The sequence below is a fragment of the Oncorhynchus mykiss genome, chromosome 13, assembly GCF_057628025.1.
Source record: "Oncorhynchus mykiss isolate SJ-2025 chromosome 13, ASM5762802v1, whole genome shotgun sequence".
Lineage (NCBI taxonomy): Eukaryota > Metazoa > Chordata > Actinopteri > Salmoniformes > Salmonidae > Oncorhynchus > Oncorhynchus mykiss.
The window spans coordinates 79,391,069-79,415,949 of record NC_143034.1 but is presented as its reverse complement, the minus strand read 5'-3'; the positions used below and the strand labels follow the sequence as shown (position 1 = coordinate 79,415,949).

At 42.1% G+C, this 24,881-nt stretch overlaps 2 protein-coding genes across 2 annotated transcripts in view; both read left to right on the top strand.

The window, feature by feature from the left end:
* The window catches only part of LOC149979029 (NLR family CARD domain-containing protein 3-like), a 165,027-nt gene extending 151,872 nt beyond the window's left edge, over nt 1-13,155 (top strand). Inside the window, exons 2-6 of the mRNA XM_090197923.1 lie at nt 4,397-4,495; nt 9,943-10,059; nt 10,287-10,371; nt 10,501-10,729; nt 11,102-13,155. Coding sequence (XP_090054049.1) covers nt 4,397-4,495; nt 9,943-10,059; nt 10,287-10,371; nt 10,501-10,729; nt 11,102-12,903 — 2,332 coding nt within the window. The 3' untranslated portion in view covers nt 12,904-13,155. The remainder of the gene's footprint in view (nt 1-4,396; nt 4,496-9,942; nt 10,060-10,286; nt 10,372-10,500; nt 10,730-11,101) is intronic.
* Nucleotides 13,156-21,225: 8,070 nt separating this feature from the next.
* Nucleotides 21,226-23,080, top strand: LOC118937873 (stonustoxin subunit beta-like). The gene is made up of 2 exons (XM_036939647.2): nt 21,226-21,330; nt 21,708-23,080. Exons 1-2 carry the CDS (start codon nt 21,252-21,254, stop codon nt 22,256-22,258), a joined length of 630 nt encoding a protein of 209 aa, XP_036795542.2. The 5' UTR covers nt 21,226-21,251; the 3' UTR covers nt 22,259-23,080.
* The last annotated feature ends 1,801 nt before the right edge of the window (nt 23,081-24,881 follow it).

The following is a 24,881-nucleotide window of genomic DNA, read 5'->3' as shown; positions in this document are numbered from 1 at the left end:
GTGATCTGCTAGAGTAGCATAGCTCTATAGACCAGGGTGATCTCCTTCTGTATCATAGGTCTATAGACCAGGGTAATCTCCTACTGTATCATAGGTCTATAGACCAGGGTGATCTCCTACTGTATCATAGGTCTATAGACCAGGGTGATCACCTACACTATCATAGGTCTATAGACCAGGGTGATCTCCTACTGTATCATAGGTCTATAGACCAGGGTGATCTCCTACTGCATCATAGGCCTATAGACCAGGGTGATCTACTACTGCATCATAGGTCTATAGACCAGGGTGATCTACTACTGCATCATAGGTCTATAGAAGAGGGTGATATACTACTGTATCATAGGTCTATGGACCAGGGTGATCTCCTACTGCATTTTAGGTCTATAGACCAGGGTGATCTCCTACTGTATCATAGGTCTATAGACCAGGGTGATCTCCTACTGTATCATAGGTCTATAGACCAGGGTGATCTCATACTGTATCATAGGTCTATAGACCAGGGTGATCTCCTACTGTATCATAGGTCTATAGACCAGGGTGATCTCCTACTGTATCATAGGCCTATGGACCAGGGTGATCTCCTACTGTATCATAGGTCTATATACCAGGGTGATCTGCTAGTGTAGCATAGGTATATAGACCAGGGTGATCTGCTAGTGTAGCATAGGTCTATAGACCAGGGTGATCTCCTACTGTATCATAGGTCTATAGACCAGGGTGATCTCCTTTTGTATCATAGGCCTATAGACCAGGGTGATATCCTACTGTATCATAGGTCTATGGACCAGGGTGATCTCCTACTGTATCATAGGTCTATAGACCAGGGTGATCTGCTAGTGTAGCATAGGTCTATAGACCAGGGTGATCTGCTAGTGTAGCATAGGTCTATAGACCAGGGTGATCTCCTACTGTATCATAGGTCTATAGACCAGGGTGATGTCCTTCTGTATCATATGTCTATAGACCAGGGTGATCTCCTACTGTATCATAGATCTATAGTCCAGGGTGATCTCCTACTGTATCATAGGTCTATAGACCAGGGTAATTTCCTACTGTATCATAGGCCTATAGACCAGGGTGATCTCCTACTGTATCATAGGTCTATAGACCAGGGTAATCTCCTACTGTATCATAGGTCTATAGACCAGGGTGATCTCCTACTGTATCATAGGTCTATAGACCAGGGTGATCACCTACACTATCATAGGTCTATAGACCAGGGTGATCTCCTACTGTATCATAGGTCTATAGACCAGGGTGATCTCCTACTGTATCATAGGTCTATAGACCAGGGTGATCTCCTACTGCATCATAGGCCTATAGACCAGGGTGATCTACTACTGCATCATAGGTCTATAGACCAGGGTGATCTACTACTGCATCATAGGTCTATAGAAGAGGGTGATATACTACTGTATCATAGGTCTATGGACCAGGGTGATCTCCTACTGCATTTTAGGTCTATAGACCAGGGTAATCTCCTACTGTATCATAGGTCTATAGACCAGGGTGATCTCCTACTGTATCATAGGTCTATAGACCAGGGTGATTTAATACTGTATCATAGGTCTATAGACCAGGGTGATCTCCTACTGTATCATAGGTCTATAGACCAGGGTGATCTCCTACTGTATCATAGGCCTATGGACCAGGGTGATCTCCTACTGTATCATAGGTCTATATACCAGGGTGATATGTTAGTGTAGCATAGGTCTATAGACCAGGGTGATCTGCTTGTGTAGCATAGGTCTATAGACCAGGGTGATCTCCTACTGTATCATAGGTCTATAGACCAGGGTGATCTCCTTTTGTATCATAGGCCTATAGACCAGGGTGATATCCTACTGTATCATAGGTCTATGGACCAGGGTGATCTCCTACTGTATCATAGGTCTATAGACCAGGGTGATCTGCTAGTGTAGCATAGGTCTATAGACCAGGGTGATCTGCTAGTGTAGCATAGGTCTATAGACCAGGGTGATCTCCTACTGTATCATAGGTCTATAGACCAGGGTGATCTCCTACTGTATCATAGGTCTATGGACCAGGGTGATCTCCTACTGTATCATAGGTCTATAGACCAGGGTGATCTCCTACTGTATCATAGGTCTACGGACCAGGGTGATCTCCTACTGTATCATAGGTCTACGGACCAGGGTGATCTCCTACTGTATCATAGGTCTATAGACCAGGGTGATCTCCTACTGTATTATAGGTCTATAGACCTGTCTTCTCAAAACAGGCTTTAAACACAACAAGCAACAAACAAACATATTCTCTTTCTAATCTACAGTTAATGTTAATTATTTTCACTAAGGAAGGTTTGTTGTGTGAAAGAGAAACAAATAAATATGGTGGAAAGCCTAACTACAAATTCCACTTCCTCAAAACAGTTTAAGTGTATTCATTAGTGCCACCGTAGCAAAACGTTTGGCAACAGAAACCGTTTAGGTCACATTGTACAGCATTTAGAGAACTGTTTATGTTTTATGCAACATTTTAATACTGTTGGCTGTGGAGAAAACTAATGAACACAACCCAGGTTGTTGCCTACGACTCGGCATGTTGATACCTGCCTGATGCTGAAACCTGAACGTAGCCTGAGGGGTAAACTATGATACTAGCTTGATATACTGGTTTCCTAAAGTTAGCCAGATTCAGTTAGCTTCACATTCCAGCTCAGGCCTCAACCATTAGAATATACAGAAGAGAACAGAAAATATCTCAATGACTTGACATGTTCTGGTTGTGAATTCAGGCTACAAGGGGAGAATCCTGACACTAATACTGGGTTAACTTTGTTTATACTGATACCGGGTTAACCCTATTGATACTGATACTGGGTTAACACTATTTATACTGATCAGTATCAATAGTGTTAACCCAGTATCAGTATAAATAGTAAGGTTAGGTCTAGGCTACCTACAAACTATTATAAGGTTAGGTCTAGGTTACCCACAAACTATTATAAGGTTAGGTCTAGGCTACCTACAAACTATTATAAGGTTAGGTCTAGGCTACCTACAAACTATTATAAGGTTAGGTCTAGGTTACCTACAAACTATTATAAGGTTAGGTCTAGGTTACCTACAAACGATTATAAGGTTAGGTCTAGGCTACCTACAAACTATTATAAGGTCAGGTCGACGTCAGGCATTCAAAAGTCAGAGTACGTTTGAGCTATAATCACTTATCATGCTGACAAACCTGATGGCCCCCGTTGGAAATGTTGTGAAAAATATCAGGCCTAGGCTACATTCTCTGTCCTGCTACTGGTAGGCCTGTAACGTTATGTTAACTGACCTGAACAGGTTTAGACTGGTCATCTATGATATGTAGGTTATATACAGTACATTCTCTGTCCTGCTACTGGTCGGCCTATAACGTTATGTGAACTGATCTGAACAGGTTTAGGCTGGTCATCTATGATATTTAGGTTATATACAGTACATTCTCTGTCCTGCTACTGGTCAGCCTATAACGTTATGTGAACTGATCTGAACAGGTTTAGGCTGGTCATCAATGATATGTAGGTTATATACAGTACATTCTCTGTCCTGCTACTGGTAGGCCTATAACATTATGTGAATTGATCTGAACAGGTTTAGGTTGGTCATCTATGGAATGTAGGCTATAGCCAAGGCATAGACCTTGATCTGCACATCACTAACAAATTGCTAGTATACATTATAACCTAGCCACTATATGTAATATAACATCTCTTACTTATGGCAAATAAACTTTCAGAATGGATCAATGATTTCCCCCTCAGATGATTTATGCTCATTTTAGCCCTTCTGTCTACATTCTCAGATACGTTTAGTAAATAACATATTGAAAGTATTCTACTTTAATTAATACAAATAATTGTGAGACATGGCCTGGTGTTGCTGTACTATCTATAACTACCTTAATAAACAGTGACTTATTATTATTATTATTATTATTATTATTATTGTTGCTGTACTGTCTAGAACTACCTTAACAAACAGTGACTTATTATTATTATTGTTGCTGTATTGTCTATAACTACCTTAACAAACAGTGACTTATTATTATTATTATTATTGTTGCTGTACTGTCTAGAACTACCTTAACAAACAGTGACTTATTCATATTATTATTGTTATTATTATTATTATTGTTGTTATTGTTATTGTTGCTTTACTGTCTATAACTACCTTAACAAACAGTGACTTATTATTATTATTATTGACAGTTACCATGGAGATGTCATTTCACAAATACATATTCATGTGATTGAATTAAATCACCCGACTGCTTCGATGTGTATATTAGTAAATGTATTATAAGAGATCATTAATAAATGATAACAATTGACATTCAATAATTACTGTGTTTACCACAACCAACATGTTGGATCTCTGTTTAGGGGTCAGTTCTCTAAAATGAGTCTCTCTGGGGAGAGAGAGGAGGGGGGCCCTGCCTCTAAAATGAGTCTCTCTGGGGAACATGACACCAAAGCGAAGAGGTGAGATAACAATTTTGTTTAAGAATTATTAAGAGTTTATTTCCAAATGCTATTTACAATTTTTCACATTTGTTTTTTAATCAGACATAGTTGCTCTTGGGTACCTTCAAAACTACTGTTCTCAGATTTCTAATTAATAGTTTTTAGATGTGTATGAAAATGGTTTTTTTTAGCATTGTTTAGCTGAAATGTAAAGTTTGTATCCTGTATATTTGACTGTGATATGTGGATGTCTCACGGAGCTATCTTAAGATGAATGCACTTACTGTAAAGCGTTCTGGATAAGAGCATCTGCTAAATCAGGGGTTCTCAATCCGGGGTCTGTGGAGGTACTGCAGGGGTTCTCAATCCGGGGTCTGAGGAGGTACTGCAGGGGTTCTCAATCCGGGGTCTGTGGAGGTACTCCAGGGGTTCTCAATCCGGGGTCTGTGGAGGTATTGCAGGGGTTCTCAATCCGGGGTCTGTGGAGGTACTGCAGGGGTTCTCAATCCGGGGTCTGTGGAGGTATTGCAGGGGTTCTCAATCCGGGGTCTGCGGAGGTACTGCAGGGGTTCTCAGTCCGGGGTCTGCGGAGGTACTGCAGGGGTTCTCAATCCGGGGTCTGTGGAGGTACTGCAGGGGTTCCACGGCTCCCTGACTGTACTCATTGCAATGTAAGACATTTGATAGAATTTTCACACGACACGACCACTTTGCCTACTCCTAAATATTGACTAATATGTTGGCATGCATATATATTTTTTTACCCATTCTGATGGTTCTTACAAGTGAGGTTTTGACAATATTACCGTTATATCAACACTCTTCACACCCGTTTAACAACTCTAAATATCTTTGGCATAGTAGGTATCAAGTCCCTTGCCAATAATGTTGCCTACAACGTTGCATACAATGTTCATTTTCATCAAACTCATATTGCGACCTAGTTGTCTTCAATTGCCCAATTTAGGATTATTTATTAACAACGTGATGTTGCGCATGTCCGAAGTTTATTGTTCAATTTGCTTTTTTGCTTTACAGTCAGGGACAGTATGAGTGTAGCCAGATCCTTTTCACTCTCTATCCAAGTTTAATTTTGTAGTTCACCAGATTCGTCATTAGGACAGACGAACGAGCTGCTAGCCAACCAGGTTAGTTGGTACAGATAGGTAAACTGGCTAGCGACTCTACCAGCAGCATCGTAGTTATCAAACAGATCACCGACCATTTCGAATCCCACGGTACAGCTAGGTCATTATTTTTTATTTAACCTTTATTTCACTAGGCAAGCCAGTTAAGAACAAATTCTTATTTACAATGACGGCCTCCTGCTGGACGGGGGCTGGGATTAAAAATAAATTAAATATAAATACAAAACACACTTCACGACAAGAGAGACAACACAACACTACATAAATGTTATGCTAGCTACTCTACCAGCAGCATCCTAGTTACCTAGCTACCACTACCGACTGTCTGCATTTCTTGTGGACAGATGGAGCTCCCCAGTTGTTTCTTTCACCTGTTAAATCCCGTGGAGGGCTTCTCCCTCTCTCGTTGACGGATGCTGGCTACCTCTGTCCGGTTCTCCTCTCTTCCTCTCTTTTTTTCTGATAAAAACTAGTTCATTGCATCCGCCATGGAGCCCAGTTTCATAATATTCCATGATGTCCCTGGTTATGAAGTAATTGTGAAAAAAGGCCTTATCTTAGGTAATCTTTCTCCCTGCCAGCTCCGATAAATTACATGACAGAGATGGTCCCCTCACTTCGCGTTCTTAGGAAACTATGCAGTATTTAGTTTTTTTTAAATTATTATTTCTTACGCTGTTGTCCCAGGGAATCTTAAGTCTTATAACATACAGCCTTTACAATGTATCAGATCCTCTGTTTGGACCACCACCCAGGTCAATGGATCAGATCCTCTGTTTGGACCACCACCCAGGACAATGGATCAGATCCTCTGTTTGGACCACCACCCAGGACAATGGATCAGATCCTCTGTTTGGACCACCACCCAGGACAATGGATCAGATTCTCTGTTTGGACCACCACCCAGGACAATGGATCAGATCCTCTGTTTGGACCACCACCCAGGACAATGGATCAGATCCTCTGTTTGGACCACCACCCAGGACAATGGATCAGATCCTCTGTTTGGACCACCACCCAGGACAATGGATCAGATCCTCTGTTTGGACCACCACCCAGGACAATGGATCAGATCCTCTGTTTGGACCACCACCCAGGACAATGAATCAGATCCTCTGTTTGGACCACCACCCAGGACAATGGATCAGATTCTCTGTTTGGACCACCACCCAGGACAATGAATCGGATCCCAGTAGACCCAAAACAACGGCGCCGCAGAAGGGGCAGACAGAGCGGTCTTCTGGTCAGGGTCTGTAGACGGGCACATCGTGCACCGCTCCCGAGTATACTACTCGCCAATGTCCAGTCTCTTGACTACAAGGTAGACAAAATTCGAGCAAGGGTTGCCATCCAGAGAAACATCAGTGATTGTATCATTCTCTGTTTTACGGAAACATGGCTCTCTCGGGATACGTTATCAGAGTTGGTACAGCCACCTGGTTTCTTCACACATCGCGCCGACAGAAACAAACATCTCTCTGGTAAGAAGAAGGGCGGGGGTGTATGTCTTGTGATTAACGAGTTGTGGTGTGATCATAACAACATACAGGAACTCAAATCCTTTTGTTCACCTGACCTAGAATTCCTTACAATCAAATGCGCATTATCTACCAAGAGAATTCTCTTCGATTATAATCTCATCCATGTATATCCCCCCTCCAAGCAGACACCTTGACGGCCCTGAAAGAACTTAATTTGAATCTATGTAAACTGGAAAACACATATCCTGAGGGTGCATTTATTGTAGCTGGGGATTTTAACAATCTGAAAAAAGGCTCCCTACATTTTATCATCATATTGAATGCGCGACCCGGGCTAGCAAAATTCTGGATCATTGCTATTCTAACTTCTGCGACGCATATTCCACAACTCCCTTGTGTTGCTCCCAGCCTATAGACAGGGACTAAAACAGGAAACGCCCGTGCTCAGGTCTGTTCAACGCTGGTCCGACCAATCTGATTCCACGCTTCAAGATTGCTTCGATCACGTGGACTGGTATATGTTCCGGATAGCATCAGACAACTACATTGATGTTTACGCTGATTCGGTGAGTGAGTTTATTAGCACATGCATCGGTAATGTTGTACCCACAGTGACTATTAAAACCTTCCCAAACCAGAAACCTTGGATTGATGGCAGCATTCGTGCAAAACTGAAAGCACAAACCACTGCTTTTAATCATGGCAAGGCGACCAGAAACATGGCCGAATACAAACAGTGTAGCTATTCCCTCCGCAAGGCAATCAAACAAGCTAAGCGTCAGTATAGAGACAAAGTAGAGTCGCAGTAGAGTAGAGACGTATGTGGCAGGGTCTACAGTCAATCAGGGATTACAAAAAGAAAACCAGCCCTTTCGCGGACACCGATGTCTTGCTCCCAGACAAGCTAAACAACTTCTTTGCTCGCTTTGAGGACAATACAGTGCCACTGACACAATACAGTGCCACTGACAGGGTAGGAAACAACATCTCCACCCCGCTGAGCCGCAACACTGGGGCCCCACAAGGGTGCGTGCTCAGCCCTCTCCTGTACTCCCTGTTCACCCATGACTGCGTGGCCATGCAGCCTCCAACTCAACCATCAAGATTGCAGATGACACTACAGTGGTAGGCTTGATTACCAACAATGATGAGACAAAACAGCCTACAGGGAGGAGGTGAGGGACCTCGGAGTGTGGTGTCAGGAAAATAACCTCTCACTCAACGTCAACAAAACAAAGGAGATGATCGTGGACTTCAGGAAACAGCAGAGGGACCACCCCCCTATCCACATTGATGGGACAGTAGTGGAGAAAGTGGAACGTTTGAAGATCCTCGGCATACACATCACGGACAAACTGAAATGGTCCACCGACACAGACAGCGTCGTGAAGAAGGCACAGCAGCATTTCTTCAACCTCACCAAAAGCACTCACAAGCATTTACAGATACACAATCGAGAGCATCCTGTTTGGCCGTATCACAGCCTGGTATGGCAACTGCTCCGCCCACAACGGTAAAGCTCTCCAGAGGGGGCAAACTACCTGCCATCCAGGACACCTACACCACCCGATGTCACAGGAAGGCCATAAAGATCATCAAGGACAACAACCACCCGAGCCACTGCCTGTTCACCCCGCTATCATCCAGAAGGCGATGTCAGTACAGGTGCATCAAAACTGGGACCGAGAGACTGTTAAACAGCTTCTATCTCAAGGCCATGAGACTGTTAAACAGCCATCACTAACATTGAATGGCTGCTGCCAACATACTGACTCAAATCTCTAGCCACTTTAATAACGCAAAATTGGATTTAATAAATGTACCACTAGTCACTTTAAACAATGCCACTTAATATAATGATTGCATACCCTACATTACTCATCATCTCATATGTATATACTGTCACAGAAAACGTTTGACCTCTGTCATTGCCAACAAAGGGTATATAACAAAGTATTGAGATAAACTGTTGTTATTGACCAAATACTTATTTTCCACCATAATTTGCAAATAAATTCATAAAAATCCTACAATGTGATTTTCTGGATTTTTTTTTCCTCATTTTGTCTGTCATAGTTGAAGTGTACCTATGATGAAAATTACACGCCTCGCTCATCTTTTTAAGTGGGAGAACTTGCACAATTGCTGGCTGACTAAATACTTTTTTGCCCCACTGTATATATATATATATATATATATATATATATATATATATATATATATATATATATATATATATATATAAAAATAGATGTTTTATCTGCCAAAGCACAAGAGCTATATATATATATAATTAAATATTTATTCAGATGGGTGACATTATCTGCCAAAATAACAGCCCTGTAGACAAAGAAGAGCTAGGTAGGTAACAAAACGTTCAAAGGTCATTTTCTCAAAAGTGAGGTTACAAGTTTATCAACGTTTAAAGCAGAATTACTTTTCCATTGTTCCTCAAATGTAGTGTGTGATATACAATTTCCCTGAGTCTCTGCTTATATCCAAAGTGAAAAACATAATTTCAAATGTTGAGACCGAATCGAGCCGGTCGATCACATTTGAATGTGTAAAAGCAGTACTGCAGATATATAAAAAAAACATGATTATTTCTCTCAACATCGAGTTTTAAACAAATAGATCTGTCATTCAACCCCATGCCATGATTAGATAGTGAAAAAACACACCAATATCATTCAAAATTTCTGTAAACAATAAAAGCCATTTTACGAACATTTCTGAAAATGGATATATAGCATTTCAGAATGAAACTCTTTCTATGTTTCCCCATCTGAGCTCAGAGTAGATGAGAGATGTAATGTTTGTCTCTGTTGTGTTGAAGCCCAAACAAGCGGAAGAGACCAGCCTCCCCTGTTCCCAGCTGTGTGTCCATGAAGAGTGACTGGTCTATGGATCATTCTATAGTGTTTAGAGAGGGAGACTTTTCTACTGAACAAAGGTAAGAAGAACTCATGGGTCATGGTCAGTGAGTTAAACAACACTGTCTCTAGTCATTTCTCATCTCCCATTTTCCCATTTATTTTTGTTGTTTTCATAATCCATAGGCTAATCCTTTTGTCCATTTTCATAGTCCTAAAACAAAATTAAACAAACACAACATGTGTGTGTGTGTGTGTGTGTCCTCCCTGGATGAGGAGATGTAATAATCTCGTGTTTTGTCCACAGAAACCGACAGGAGAGATCAGAGTCAGAGATTCTCAGTGGTCAGTCTTCCCAGAGTCATCAAACAGACCTGGCCTCCATATTCAGTGTATGTGGTCCTGTTATGTACATTTGATTTTGTTTATCTCAAGAAAATGTAATCTGTCAATCATTCATTAATATGTTAATTAGAAAGCATTTATTATCTTGCTTAACTTATTTACCTCATTTATTTCAGTTGCTTGAAGAGAATATTATGACATTTTTGAAGAACGAGCTGAAGATGTTCAAGAGGATTCTTAGTCCAGAACTCCCAGAAGGCTTTGAGAGTCAGAAGCAGGATAAGGAAGTGGTGGACGCTGAAGATGAGAAGCAGGAGAGCAGTGCCAGAGAGGGGGCTCTGAAGATCACACTGCACATCCTGAGGAAAATGAACCAGAAGGAGCTTGCTGACAAACTGGAGAAAAGTAAGATCTCTCTGCCTCATGATGAATGATGTTTAATAACATTTAAAAGCTGAAGCTAAAGTACAGCTAAAGTAGCTGTATAACTCAATGATATTATAGTAGTCTTAACACAACACCTAGTGACCTCATCAAGTAGCAGCAGGGATGGGTTGTGATGATTAATTTAGAGAGAGAGAGAGAGAGAACATTAATAATACCATCAATAATACCAATAATAATATAATCAGTCACACCAGTCTGTAATGCATTATGAAAACATTTACACAGTCAGTTAAGAGAATAAATGACAATAATTTAAAACTTTATATCAGTCCTACAATACTGTAGGCATTAAAACAGACGTAATATTAATATCCTCTGTGTTATTTCTAGAGTCAAATGAGCTTGCTGTGATTTGCCACCGTGAACTCAAATCTAATCTAAAGAAGAAGTTTCAATGTGTATTTGAGGGGATCGCTAAACAAGGAAACCCAACACTTCTCAATAAGATCTACACAGAGCTCTGCATCACAGAGGGTGGAACAGGAGAGGTCAATAATGAACATGAGCTGAGACAGATTGAGACAACAACCAGGAAACAAGCAAGACCAGAGACTGCAATCAAATGTAATGACATCTTCAAACCCTTAACTGGAGAAGACAAACGTATCAGAACTGTGCTGACAAAGGGAGTCGCTGGCATTGGAAAAACAGTCTCTGTGCAGAAGTTCATTCTGGACTGGGCTGAAGGAAAAGCAAATCAGGATGTCCAATTTGTATTTTCATTCCCTTTCCGGGAGCTGAATTTGATGAAAGGGGACAAACACACTTTCATTGAACTTCTTAATCACTTCTCAATGGAAACCAAACAATCAGGAATCTCCAACTACGACAAGTACAAAGTTCTGTTCATCTTTGATGGTCTGGATGAGTGCCGACTTCCCCTAGACTTCCAGAAGAACAAGATCTGTTGTGACGTCACAGAGTCAACCTCAGTGGATGTTCTGCTGACAAATCTCATCAAGGGAAATCTGCTTCCCTCTGCTCTCCTCTGGATAACTACCCGGCCTGCAGCAGCCAATAAGATCCCTTCAGGGTGTGTTGACCAGGTGACAGAGGTACGAGGGTTTGATGACCCACAGAAGGAGGAATACTTCAGGAAGAGATTCAGTGATGAGGACCTGGCCATCAGAATCATCTCACACATAAAGACATCAAGGAGCCTCCACATCATGTGCCACATTCCAGTCTTCTGTTGGATTTCTGCAACAGTCCTTGAACACATGCTGAAACATCAGAGAGAAGAGATGCCCAAGACTCTGACTGAGATGTACACACACATTGTGGTGTTTCATACCAAACAGAATAATGAAAAGTATCTTGGGAAAGAAGAGACAGATCCACACTGGAATAAAAAGAGCATTCTGTCACTTGGAAAACTGGCTTTTCAACAGCTTGTGAATGGCAATCTGATTTTCTATGAAGAAGACCTTAGGGAAGCTGGCATTGATGTCAATGAAGCCTCAGTGTACTCAGGATTGTGCACACAGCTCTTTAAAGAGGAATGTGGGCTGTACCAGGTCAAGGTGTACTGCTTTGTTCATCTGAGCATTCAGGAGTTTCTGGCTTCTGTATATGTGTTCCTCTCATTCACCAACAACAATGAGAATCTAATGGACAAACTGCAAACAAAATCGAGTAACTTTTCTTTGCTATTCAGAGACGAGCCTGAAGTTACTGTCTACAAGAGTGCTGTGGATAAAGCCTTACAAAGTGAGACAGGAAACCTGGACCTGTTCCTCCGCTTCCTTCTGGGCCTCTCAATGGAGTCCAATCAGAAGCACTTACGAGGTCTACTGACAAAGACAAGAAGCAGCTCACAGAGCCATGAAGAAACAGTCAAGTACATCAAGGAGAAGATCAGGGACAATCCCTCTCCAGAGAGGAGCATCAATCTGTTCCACTGTCTGAATGAACTGAATGACCATTCTCTAGTGGAGGAGATCCAAAGCTACCTGAGATCTGGAAGTCTCTCTAGAGCCGGCCTATCACCTGTACAGTGGTCAGCTCTGGTCTTTGTGTTGCTGACTTCAGAAAAGGAGCTGGATGTGTTTGACCTGAAGAAATACTCCAGATCAGAGGAAGGTCTTCTGAGGCTCCTGCCAGTGGTCAAAGCCTCCAGAGCTGTTCTGTGAGTAAATAAAATGACATATAAGAACTAAACATCAGGAAGAAATATTCAGTTTAGAGAAAAATATGTATTATAATATGTATAATATATTATTTTGAAAAACATATTGAATAAATGCATTGGTGTTCACATTAGTATAACAATATGACCATACAATTCTAGGAGTCGGAAGGTGAATCTATATGTTGTTTGTGAAAAAAAAAAAATACATCTGCCATTGTCCTTCTACACTACTGGTGTTAAATGAACAATTAAAAAAAAATGATTTGACCTTTATTTAACCAGTTGAGAACAAGTTCTCATTTACAACTGCGACCTGACCAAGATAAAGCATAGCAGTGCAACAAAAAAGACAACAACACATAAACAAGCAGTCAGTACAGTCAGTAACAAATGAAATAAGATTTGAGAGGTAAGGCAATAAATAGGCCATAGTTGCGAAATAATTTCAATTTAGCACTGGAGTGAATAGATGTGCAGATGATGATGTGCAACGTGAAATACTGGGGTGCAAAATAGAAAAAGAACTACATGGGAATGAGGTAGGTAGTTGTATGGGCTATTTACAGATGGGCTGTGTACAGCTGCAGCGATCGGTAAACTGCTCTCACAGCTGATGCTTAAAGTTAGTGAGGGAGATATAAGTCTCCAACTTCAGTGATTTTTGCAATTCGTTCCAGTCATTGGCAGCAGAGAGCTGGAAGAAAATGCGGCCAAAGGTAGTGTTGGCTTTGGGGATGACCAGTGACATATACCTGCTGGAGCGTGTGCTACAGGGTGGGTGTTGTTATGCTGGCCAGTGAGCTGAGATAAGGCAGAGCTTTACCTCGAAAAGACTTATAGATGACCTGGAGCCAGTGGGTTCGACGAATACGTAGCGAGGGCCAGCTGACGAGAGCATACAGGTCGCAGTGGTGGGTAGTATATGGGGCTTTGGTGACAAAACGGATGGCACTGTGATAGACTACATCCAATTTGCTGAGTATAGTGTTGGAGGCTATTTTGTAAATTACATCATTGATATATACAGAGACAAGAGTCGGCCCGAGAATTGAACCCTGTGGAACCCCCTTATAGGCTGCCAGAGGTTCGGACAACAGGCCATCCGATATGACACACTGAACTCTATCTGAGAAGTAGTTGGTGAACCAGGCAAGGCAGTCATTTGAGAAACCAAGGTTGTTGAGTCTGCCGATAAGAATACGGTGATTGACAGAGTCAAAAGCCTTGGCCAGTTCAATGAAGACGGCTGCACAGTACTGTCTTTTATCGATGGCGGTTATGATATAATTTAGGACCTTGAGCATGGCTGAGGTGCACCCATGACCAGTTCGTAAACCAGATTGCATAACGGAGAAAGTATGGTGGGATTCAAAATAGTCGGTGATCTGTTTGTTAACTTGGCATTCAAAGACTTAAGGCAGAATGGATATACAGTTGAAGTCGGAAGATAAAATACACTTAGGTTGGAGTCATTAAAACTACAACCACTCCTTAACTCCAACCACTCCAACTTTTCAACCACTCCTAAAATTTCTTGTTACAAACTACAGTTTTGGCAAGACGGTTCCTTTTAGGGCTAGGCATCCCACATGCGAGACAACTTCCGGTGAAACTGGAGGGCGGGCAATTCCAATAAATAATCATAAACAATACGGATATTAAACATTTAGGTACATACAGTATGTGTCTTATTTCGGTTGAAAGCTTATATTCTAACTGTACTGTCCGATTTACGGTAGCTATTACAGAGAAAGCATGCCATGCGATTGTTTTAGGACGGCGCCCCACATCAAAATATTTTTCCACCCGCACAGGTATCATAAATTCACAAATAGCAAAATAGCGATTCAATATTCACTTACTTTTTGAAAATCTTCCTCTGATTTGTCATCCAAAGGGTCCCAGCTATAACATGTAGGGTCGTTTTGTTAGATAAAATCCTTCTTTATATCCCAAAAAGACAGTTTAGTTGGCGCCATCGATTTGAGTAATCCACTCGTTCAACATGCAGAGAAAGGAATCTGACAATCTACTCCCTAAACTTTGTTTCATCAATTCAAAATATGTTTATTTTTACTCCTAAGATACCGTAAAATGTAATCAAACTATAATATTTATTTCAGAAAGAAGTATGTTCAATACTAATTGAGTGTATGTTAACTTCTGACCCACTGGGAATGTGATGAAAGAAATAAAAGCTGAAATAAATAATTCTCTCTACTATTATTCTGACATTTCACATCCTTAAAATAAAGTGGTGATCCTAACTGACCTAAGACAGGAACATTTTTACTACGATTAAAACTGGGTTTAAATGTGTTTGGCTATGGTGTATGTAAACTTCCGTAAACTTCCGAATTCAACTGTAGATCTGTAACAGTTTGGGTGTCACGCCCTGACCTTAGAGATCCTTTTAAATCTCTATTTGGTTAGGTCAGAGTGTAACTAGGGTGGGCAATCTATGTTTTATATTTCTTTGTTGGCCTGGTATGGTTCCCAATCAGAGGCAGCTGTCTATCGTTGTCTCTGATTGGGGATCATACTTAGACAGCTTTTTCCCAGTTTCCCAGTAGTTTGTGGGATTTTGTTTTGGTGCCGTTTACTAAACTTTTCATTTTGTTTGTATTTGTTGTTTTTTTGGTGTTCATTGAATAAAGTAAGATGTACGCATACCGCGCTGCACCTTGGTCGGATCCTTCCATCGACGAGCGTAACATTGGGTCTAGAGTGTCACCCCCTTTGAATAGGGGGATGACCCCGGCAGCTTTCCAATCTTTAGGAATCTCAGACGATACGAAGGAGAGGTTGAACAGACTAGTAATAAGGGTTGCAACAATTGCGGCGGATCATTTTAGAAAGAGATGGTCCAGATTGTCTAGCCCAGCTGATTTGTAGGGGTCCGGATTTTGCAGCTCTTTCAGAACATCAACTATCTGGATTTTGGTGAAGGAGAAGCTGGGGGGGGGGGCTTGGGCAAGGTGCTGTGGGGGGTGCAGTGCTGTTGGCCGGGGTAGGGGTAGCCAGGTGGAAAACAAGGCCAGCCGTAGAGAAATGCTTGTTTAACTTCTCGATTATCGTAGATTTATCGGTGGTGACAGTGATTCCTAGCCTCAGTGCAGTGGGCAGCTGGGAGGAGGTGCTCTTATTCTCCATTGACTTTACAGTGTCCCAAATATTTTGGGAGTTAGTGCTACAGGATGAAAATGTATGTTTGAAAAAGCCTTTGCTTTCCTAACTGACTGTGTATATTGGTTCCTAACTTTTCTGAAAAGTTGCATATCACGGGGTCTATTCGATGCTAGTGCTGGTCAAGGGCAGTCAGGTCTGGAGTGAATCAAGGGCTATATCTGTTCTTAGTTCATTTTTTTTGAATGGGGCATGTTTATTTAAGATGGTGAGGAAAACACTTTTAAAGAACAACCAGGCATCCTCTAGTGACGGGATGAGGTCAATATCATTCCAGGATACGCCGGCCAGGTCAATTAGAAAGGCTTGATCGCTGAAGTGTTTTAGGGAGCATTTGACAGTGATGTGTGGAGGTTGTTTGACCGCTGACCCATTACGGATGCAGGCAATGAGGCAGTGATCGCTGAGATCCTGGTTGAAGACACCAGAGGTGTATTTAGAGGGCTAGTTGGTCAGGATGATATCTATGAGGGTGCCCATGTTTGCCAATTTAGGCTTGTACCTGGTAGGTTCCTTGATCATTTGTGTGAGATTGAGGGCATCTATCTTAGATTGTAGGACGGCCGGTACGAACTCTGAAGATAGATGGGGGGATATCAATTCACATATGGTGTCCAGGGCACAGCTGGGGACTGAGGGGGTCGGGAGACACAGCGTTCAGAAAGCTAGCGGGTCGGGAGACACGGTGTTCAGAAAGCTAGCGGGTCGGGAGACACGGTGTTCAGAAAGCTAGCGGGCCGGGAGACACGGCGTTCAGAAAGCTAGCGGGCCGGGAGACACGATGTTCAGAAAGCTAGTGGGTCGGGAGACACGGTGTTCAGAAAGCTAGCGGGTCGGGACAAGCAGATGGCTCTTCTGCGGCATCACAACGGAAAAACATGTTGAAAACAATTGGACAATTACATCGGCAGACCAGTCGTGATGGATTGGCGGGGCTCATGTCGACAATAAAGGGTCCAGACCAATTGGCAAAAGAGGTATTGTAGCCCAAGAGTTAGCTGGTGTACTTTATCGGCTAGCCGGGAGATGGGCTAAGCTCATTAGCTTCGGGGCAGAGCCTCCCGGTAGCAGCTAGCTAGCGGTGATGATCCGGTGTAATGGTCTAGATCTTGCTGCAGGAATCCGGTGATCTAGTGGAGAAAATCAGTCCGATATGCTCTGGGTTGATATCGCGCTGTGCAGACTAGCAGGTATTATCCGAGCTTAAAGCAGCTAAAGGTAATGGGGTGAGGCGGGTTGCAGGAAGGGATATATAATTTGAAAAAGGAAAAATAAATATATACAAAAATAGACAAAAAAAACAGAATATTTATACTGGACAAAAACAAACACGTTCGAATGCTACTTGGATTATAACAGTGTGTTTGTGAAGTCATGATGATCTCTTTGTCAGGCTGTCAGGTTGTGTAGTCACAGAGGAAGGCTGTGCTTCTCTGGTCTTAGCTCTGAAGTCAAACCCCTCACACCTGAGAGAGCTGGATCTGAGTAACAATGACCTGAAGGATTCAGGAGTGAAGCTGCTCTCTGCTGGACTCGGGAATCCCCACTGTAAACTGGAGACTCTGAGGTCAGTATTCCTGTAGTTGGTCAACAAATTATAACTCTTCACCAGATCCACATGTGTTTACCAGACACACATAGTCCACACCATAGTCCACACCACCTCTCCTGCTATTGGTAATGGTGAGAGGTTAGCATGTTTTGTTGTAGCCTCTAACTTACTCACTCATTATTATTCATGATTCATTAATGGTTTTTCTTAATCATGGCATCATCAGGATTAATTTAGTAGTGTTTAGAAACATGTTATCTACTCACTTATAAAGACAATTACTCCAGTCATCACCCGCCATTTAAATATTGGGCAAAACATAACCCAAAACAAACTGCAAATGCAGCCAACGAGTTTAAGTCACAAGCTTGATGTAGTCATTGCATTGTGTTCAAGGAATATGGGACCAAATACTATTATTTTGACTACTTTAATATACTTTGAGTGAACTGATCAGAATACTTATGACTTCTTCAAATGGGCGGACTTGATACATAAAGTGCTGTCATTTCAAAACGGGAAACAGATATGTATTAAAATATCCTAAAATAAAAAGATTTGAAACATTTGATTCCAATTCCAAAATGTTAGAGTACAGAGCCACATTTAAAATGTTAGCTTCACTGTCAAAATAGATATGGTGTGGACTGTATACTCAATACAATCTAAATCTGATACCTCACTGTCTGTCTTTTGACTGATACTGCTTTTTAAACTGGTCTGGTCAGTCTACTATAATATTTGTACTTTACATGTTTCTATCTACAAGCAACACTATGCAATGATAATACTCTGCAATGATAATACTATGCAATGATAATACTATGCAATGATAATACTATGCAATGATAATACTATGCAATGATAAGCAATACAAGCAATACTATGCAATACTATGCAATGATAATACTATGCAATGATAATACTATGCAATGATAATACTATGAAATTATAATTTGTAGTTTATAATAATGATACATTCATTTATGAATAAATATGGCAGGTTTCAGGACACTGGTATATCTGAACTTTGTGAAAATATATACTGCCACTATTTTCACCACCAAAGAATAGCAGTGTGATTTTAATATGATTTGACTCTTTGCAGGCTGTCAGGCTGTCTAGTCGCAGAGGAAGGCTGTGCTTCTCTGGTCTCAGCTCTGAGGTCAAACCCCTCACACCTGAGAGAGCTGGATCTGAGTAACAATGACCTGAAGGATTCAGGAGTGAAGCTGCTCTCTGCTGGACTGGGGAATCGCCACTGTAAACTGGAGACTCTGAGGTCAGTATTCCTGTAGTTGGTCAACAAGTGATAACTGTTCACCAGATCCACATGTGTTTACCAGACACACATAGTCCACACCATATGTGTTTGGACAGTGAAGCTTACAGTTTTAAATGTGTTGCCATGCTCCAGCATTTTGGATTTGAGATATAATGTTTCATATTAGGTGACAGTACAGAATGTCACCTTTTATTTGAGGCTATTCATACATATAGTGGGGCAAAAAAGTATTTAGTCAGCCACCAATTGTGCAAGTTCTCCCACTTAAAAAGATGAGAGAGGCCTGTAATTTTCATCATAGGTACACTTCAACTATGACAGACAAAATGAGAAAAAAAAATCCAGAAAATCACATTGTAGGAGATTTTTAATGAATGGTGTGGACACCAAGTAAGCTTGGCCCCAGTGGTGTATTGGGCCACTCGCACTACCCTGTGTAGTGCCTTGCGGTCGGAGGCCGAGCAGTTGCCGTACCAGGCAGTGATACAAACAGTCAGGATGCTCTCGATGGTGCAGGTGTAGAACCTTTTGAAGATCTGAGGACCCATGCCAAATCTTTTCAGTCTCTTGAGGGGGAATTGGTTTTGTCGTGCCCTCTTCACAACTGTCTTGGTATGCTTGGACTATGTTAGTTTGCTGGTGATGTGGACACCAAGGAACTTGAAGCTCTCAACCTGCTCCACTACAGACCCGTCGATGAGAATGGGGGCGTGCTCGGTCCTCGTTTTCCTGTAGTCCACAATCATCTCCTTTGTGTTGATCACATTGAGGGAGAGGTTGTTGTCCTGGAACCACACGGCCAGGTCTCTGACCTCCTCCCTATAGGCTGTCTCATCGTTGTCGGTGATCAGGCCTACCACTGTTTTGCCATCGGCAAACTTGATGATGTGTTGGAGTCGTGCCTGGCCGTGCAGCCATGAGTGAACAGGGAGTACATTAGGGGACTGAGCACACACCCCTGAGGGGCCCCTGTGGTGAGGATCAGCATGGCAGATGTGTTGTTACCTACCCTTACCACCTGGGGGTGGCCCGTCAGGAAGTCCAGGATCCAGTTGCAGAGGGAGGTGTTTAGTCCCAGGGTCCTTAGCTTATTGATGAGCTTTGAGGGCACTATGGTGTTGAACGTTGAGCTGTAGTCAATGAATAGCATTTTCATTGATGTTCCTTTTGTCCAGGTGGGAAAAGGCAGTGTGGAGTGCAATAGAGATTGCATGATCTGTGGATCTGTTAGGCCGGTATGCAAAGTGGAGTGAGTCTAGGGTTTCTGGCATAATGCTGTTGATGTGAGCCATTACCAGCCTTTTAAAGCACTCCATGGCTACAGACGTGAGTGCTACGGGTCTGTAGTCATTTAGGCAGTTTACCGTAGTGTTCTTGGGCACAGGGACTATGGTGGTCTGCTTAAAACATGTTGCTATTACAGACTCGGACAGGGAGAGGTTGAAAATGTCAGTGAAGACACCTAACAGTTGGTCAGCACATGCTCGCAGTACACGTCCTGGTAATCCGTCTGGCCCTGCGGCCTTGTGAATGTTGACCTGTTTAAAGGTCTTACTCACATCGGCTGAGGAGAACGTGATCACACAGTCTTCCAGAACAGCTGGTGCTCTCATGCATATTTCAGTGTTATTTGCCTCGAAGCGAGCATAGAAGTAGTTAAGCTCATCTGGTAGGCTCGTGTCACTGGGCAGTTCTCAGCTGTGCTTCCCTTTGTAGTCTGTAATGGTTTGCAAGCCCTGCCACATCCGACGAGCGTCAGAACCGATGTAGTACGACTCGATCTTAGTCCTGTATTGAAGCTTTGCCTGTTTGATGGTTCTTCTGGGTTAGAGTCTCTCTCCTTGAAAGTTTTTAGAAACATTATGTACAAAATAAGTTACGAATATTTTTTTATTTACTGCAGCTATTGTCACCACCAAAGAATATCAGTGTGATTTTAATATGATTTGACTCTTTGCAGGCTGTCAGGTTGTCTAGTCACAGAGGAAGGCTGTGCTTCTCTGGTCTCAGCTCTGAGGTCAAACCCCTCACACCTGAGAGAGCTGGACCTGAGCTACAATCACCCAGGAGACTCAGGAGTCAGACTGCTCTCTGCTGGACTGGAGGAACCACACTGCAGACTGGAGAAACTCAAGTATGTAGAGGGTTTATGTCAATGTTCATATCAGACATGTTTGACTTATCAGGCTAGTTAAGACAAACATTCTTACCACCACTTGGACAAAGTTGTGTGTGTGTGTGTGTGTGTGTGTGTGTGTGTGTGTGTGTGTGTGTGTGTGTGTGTGTGTGTGTGTGTGTGTGTGTGTGTGTTCAGGTGTATCCCTCAATGACTGTCTGTTCTTCTGCTCACCGCTACAGTGTGGAACATGGTGGAGAGAACAGAATGAAACCTGGGCTTAGAAAATGTGAGTGTTGACAGGTGAAGAATAGGACTAAGAATAAGTCTTAATTCAAGTTAAGTCAAAGTCAAAGACCACCATCATTACTTACTTGGTCATATTAAATATCAGCTGTAGTTCTACAGAAGCAGAAATCAGGGACACCAAAGTTTAAAAATAATTGATTTGACACCATCATTACTTACTTGGTTAATTAATGTGAATTAGTGTGTTTTATATTACCATACAGTATAACATATGATCATTCAACAAGTCTCAAGTTACCTTAACTTCTCCTTTTGATACCTAGAAACATCTACATTAAATGAATTAGTAAAAAGTGAGTTAACGTTCTAATGTGAATGATGATGATTTCTAATATTGTGTCTGGTTTCATCCATCAGATGTCTGTGATCTCACACTGGACCCAAACACAGTAAACAGACTCCTCTCTCTGTCTGAGGAGAACAGAAAGGTGACATGGAGGACAGAGGAGCAGCCGTATCCTGATCACCCAAAGAGATTTGAGGACTATGAACAGGTGCTGTGTAGAGAGGGTCTGACTGGGCGCTGTTACTGGGAGGTAGAGTGGAGTGGGAGAAGGGCTGATATAGGAGTGACATATAAAGGAATCAACAGGAGAGGAAGGGTTGAGGACTGTGGTCTTGGATACAATGACAAGTCTTGGAGTCTGGACTGCTCTGACTACAGTTATATTGCCTGTCACAATAATAATGACACTACCATAGACGTCCCCTCCTCCAGCTCCCACAGAGTAGGAGTGTATCTGGACTGGCCAGACGGCACTCTGTCCTTCTATAGAGCCTCCTCTGACACACTGACCCACCTGCACACATTCACCTCCACGTTCACTGAGCCCCTCTATCCAGGGTTTAGGGTTCATGATGATACCTCAGTGTCACTGTGTCAGGTGGTCCCTGTGTCAAACACATGATGTATCACTCTAATCAGGGTCATGTTCAGTAAGACACACTGGAGCAACAATGTAGAATATTTTTCTAGTGTGTCAAACATATGATTGTATATATTCATGAATAAACACCATTGAAGTTGACAGACATTGTCAACTAGAGTCATTCATTAATATAATGAATCACCACACTGAGTTGTTAAAACGGGTTTCATTTACAAATCATTGATCTTGTTGGTTTTTTCTCCCCAATTTCATGGTTTCCAATTGGTAGTTATAGTCTTGTCTCATCGCTGCAACTTCCACACGGACCAGACTCCTAGGCATTTGTAGTTGTCCACATATTCTAAGTCAGAACCGTCCAGAGTAGTGATGCTAGTCGGCGGGTTGGCGGGTGCGGGCAGCGATCGGTTGAAGCGCATGCATTTAGTCTTACTTGCATTTAAGAGCAGTTGGAGGCCACGGAAGGAGAGTTGTGTGGCATTGAAGGAGGTTAGTTAACACAGTGTCCAGGGAAGGGGCCCGAAGTATACAGAATGGTGTCGTCTACGTAGAGGTGGATAAGAGAATCACCAGCAGCAAGAGCGACATCATTGATGTATACAGAGAAAAGAGTCAGCCCGAGAATTGAACTCTGTGGTACCTCCATAGAGACTGCCAAAGGTCCGGACAACAGGCCCTCCAATTTGACACACTGAACTCTGTCTAAGAAGTAGTTGGTGAACCAGGCGAGGCAGTCATTTGAGACACCAAGGCTGTTGTCTGCCGATAAGAATGTGGCCCAATTTTTCAGTTTTTGATTTGTTAAAAAAGTTTGAAATATCCAATAAATGTCGTTCCACTTCATGATTGTGTCCCCCTTGTTGTTGATTCTTCACAAAAAAATACAGTTTTATATCTTTATGTTTGAAGCCTGAAATGTGGCAAAAGGTCGCAAAGTTCAAGGGGGCCGAATACTTTCGCAAGGCACTGTATATCTGTACTGTCTTCCAACCTGAACACCAACCTGAACACTGTTGATACCAGTTTATCTCTGTACTGTCTTCCAACCTGAACACTGTTGATACCAGTTTATATCTGTACTGTCTTCCAACCTGAACACTGTTGATACCAGGTTATATCTGTACTGTCTTCCAACCTGAACACTGTTTATACCAGGTTATATCTGTACTGTCTTCCAACCTGAACACTGTTGATACCAGGTTATATCTGTACTGTCTTCCAACCTGAACACTGTTGATACCAGGTTATATCTGTACTGTCTTCCAACCTGAACACCAACCTGAACACTGTTGATACCAGGTTATATCTGTACTGTCTTCCAACCTGAACACTGTTGATACCAGGTTATATCTGTACTGTCTTCCAACCTGAACACCAACCTGAACACTGTTGATACCAGGTTATATCTGTACTGTCTTCCAACCTGAACACTGTTGATACCAGGTTATATCTGTACTGTCTTCCAACCTGAACACTGTTTATACCAGTTTATATCTGTACTGTCTTCCAACCTGAACACTGTTGATACCAGGTTATATCTGTACTGTCTTCCAACCTGAACACTGTTGATACCAGGTTATATCTGTACTGTCTTCCAACCTGAACACTGTTGATACCAGTTTATATCTGTACTGTCTCCCAACCTGAACACTGTTGATACCAGTTTATATCTGTACTGTCTTCCAACCTGAACACCAACCTGAACACTGTTGATACCAGGTTATATCTGTACTGTCTTCCAACCTGAACACTGTTGATACCAGTTTATATCTGTACTGTCTTCCAACCTGAACACTGTTGATACCAGGTTATATCTGTACTGTCTTCCAACCTGAACACTGTTGATACCAGTTCATATCTGTACTGTCTTCCAACCTGAACACTGTTGATACCAGTTTATATCTGTACTGTCTTCCAACCTGAACACTGTTGATACCAGGTTATATCTGTACTGTCTTCCAACCTGAACACTGTTGATACCAGGTTATATCTGTACTGTCTTCCAACCTGAACACTGTTGATACCAGTTCATATCTGTACTGTCTTCCAACCTGAACACTGTTGATACCAGGTTATATCTGTACTGTCTTCCAACCTGAACACTGTTGATACCAGTTTATATCTGTACTGTCTTCCAACCTGAACACTGTTGATACCAGGTTATCTATACTGTCTATCACTTCTTTTATTAGATGAATAAATAAAACCTAATTGAGGAATGTTTTTACTTGTAATGACCTGTGTTCTGTTAAAAACCCTGATTTTAACTGAGATTTTTAACTTTTAACAGATATCCATATAAGTACCTGATTCAGACTGCATCATGCTCCAGCCCAGTGGCTCTTTGTGTGATTCATTGAATGTAACGGAGTTGAAGTTGTGTTCCCAGAAGTCCACAGGATGGCGCCAGAGCAGCATAAATGGACTGGTGAGACCTGAGTAATGTACCAGGGGAATACACCATATAACCAGCAGTATGTGGACACGCCTTCAAATCAGTGGAATCGAATAATTCAGCCACACCTGTTGCTGACAGGTGTATAAAATCGAGCAGACAGTCATGCAATCTCCACAGACAAACATTGGCAGTAGAATGGCCTTATTGAAGACTTCAGTGACTTTCAACGTGGCACCGTCATAGGAT

Coding starts and splice junctions, on each gene's coding strand:
- LOC118937873 (XM_036939647.2), top strand. CDS start 21,252: ATGACTGTCTGTTCTTCTGCTCACCGCTACAGTGTGGAACATGGTGGA. Junction 21,331..21,707: donor GAAACCTGGGCTTAGAAAAT/GTGAGTGTTGAC, acceptor TTCATCCATCAG/ATGTCTGTGATCTCACACTG.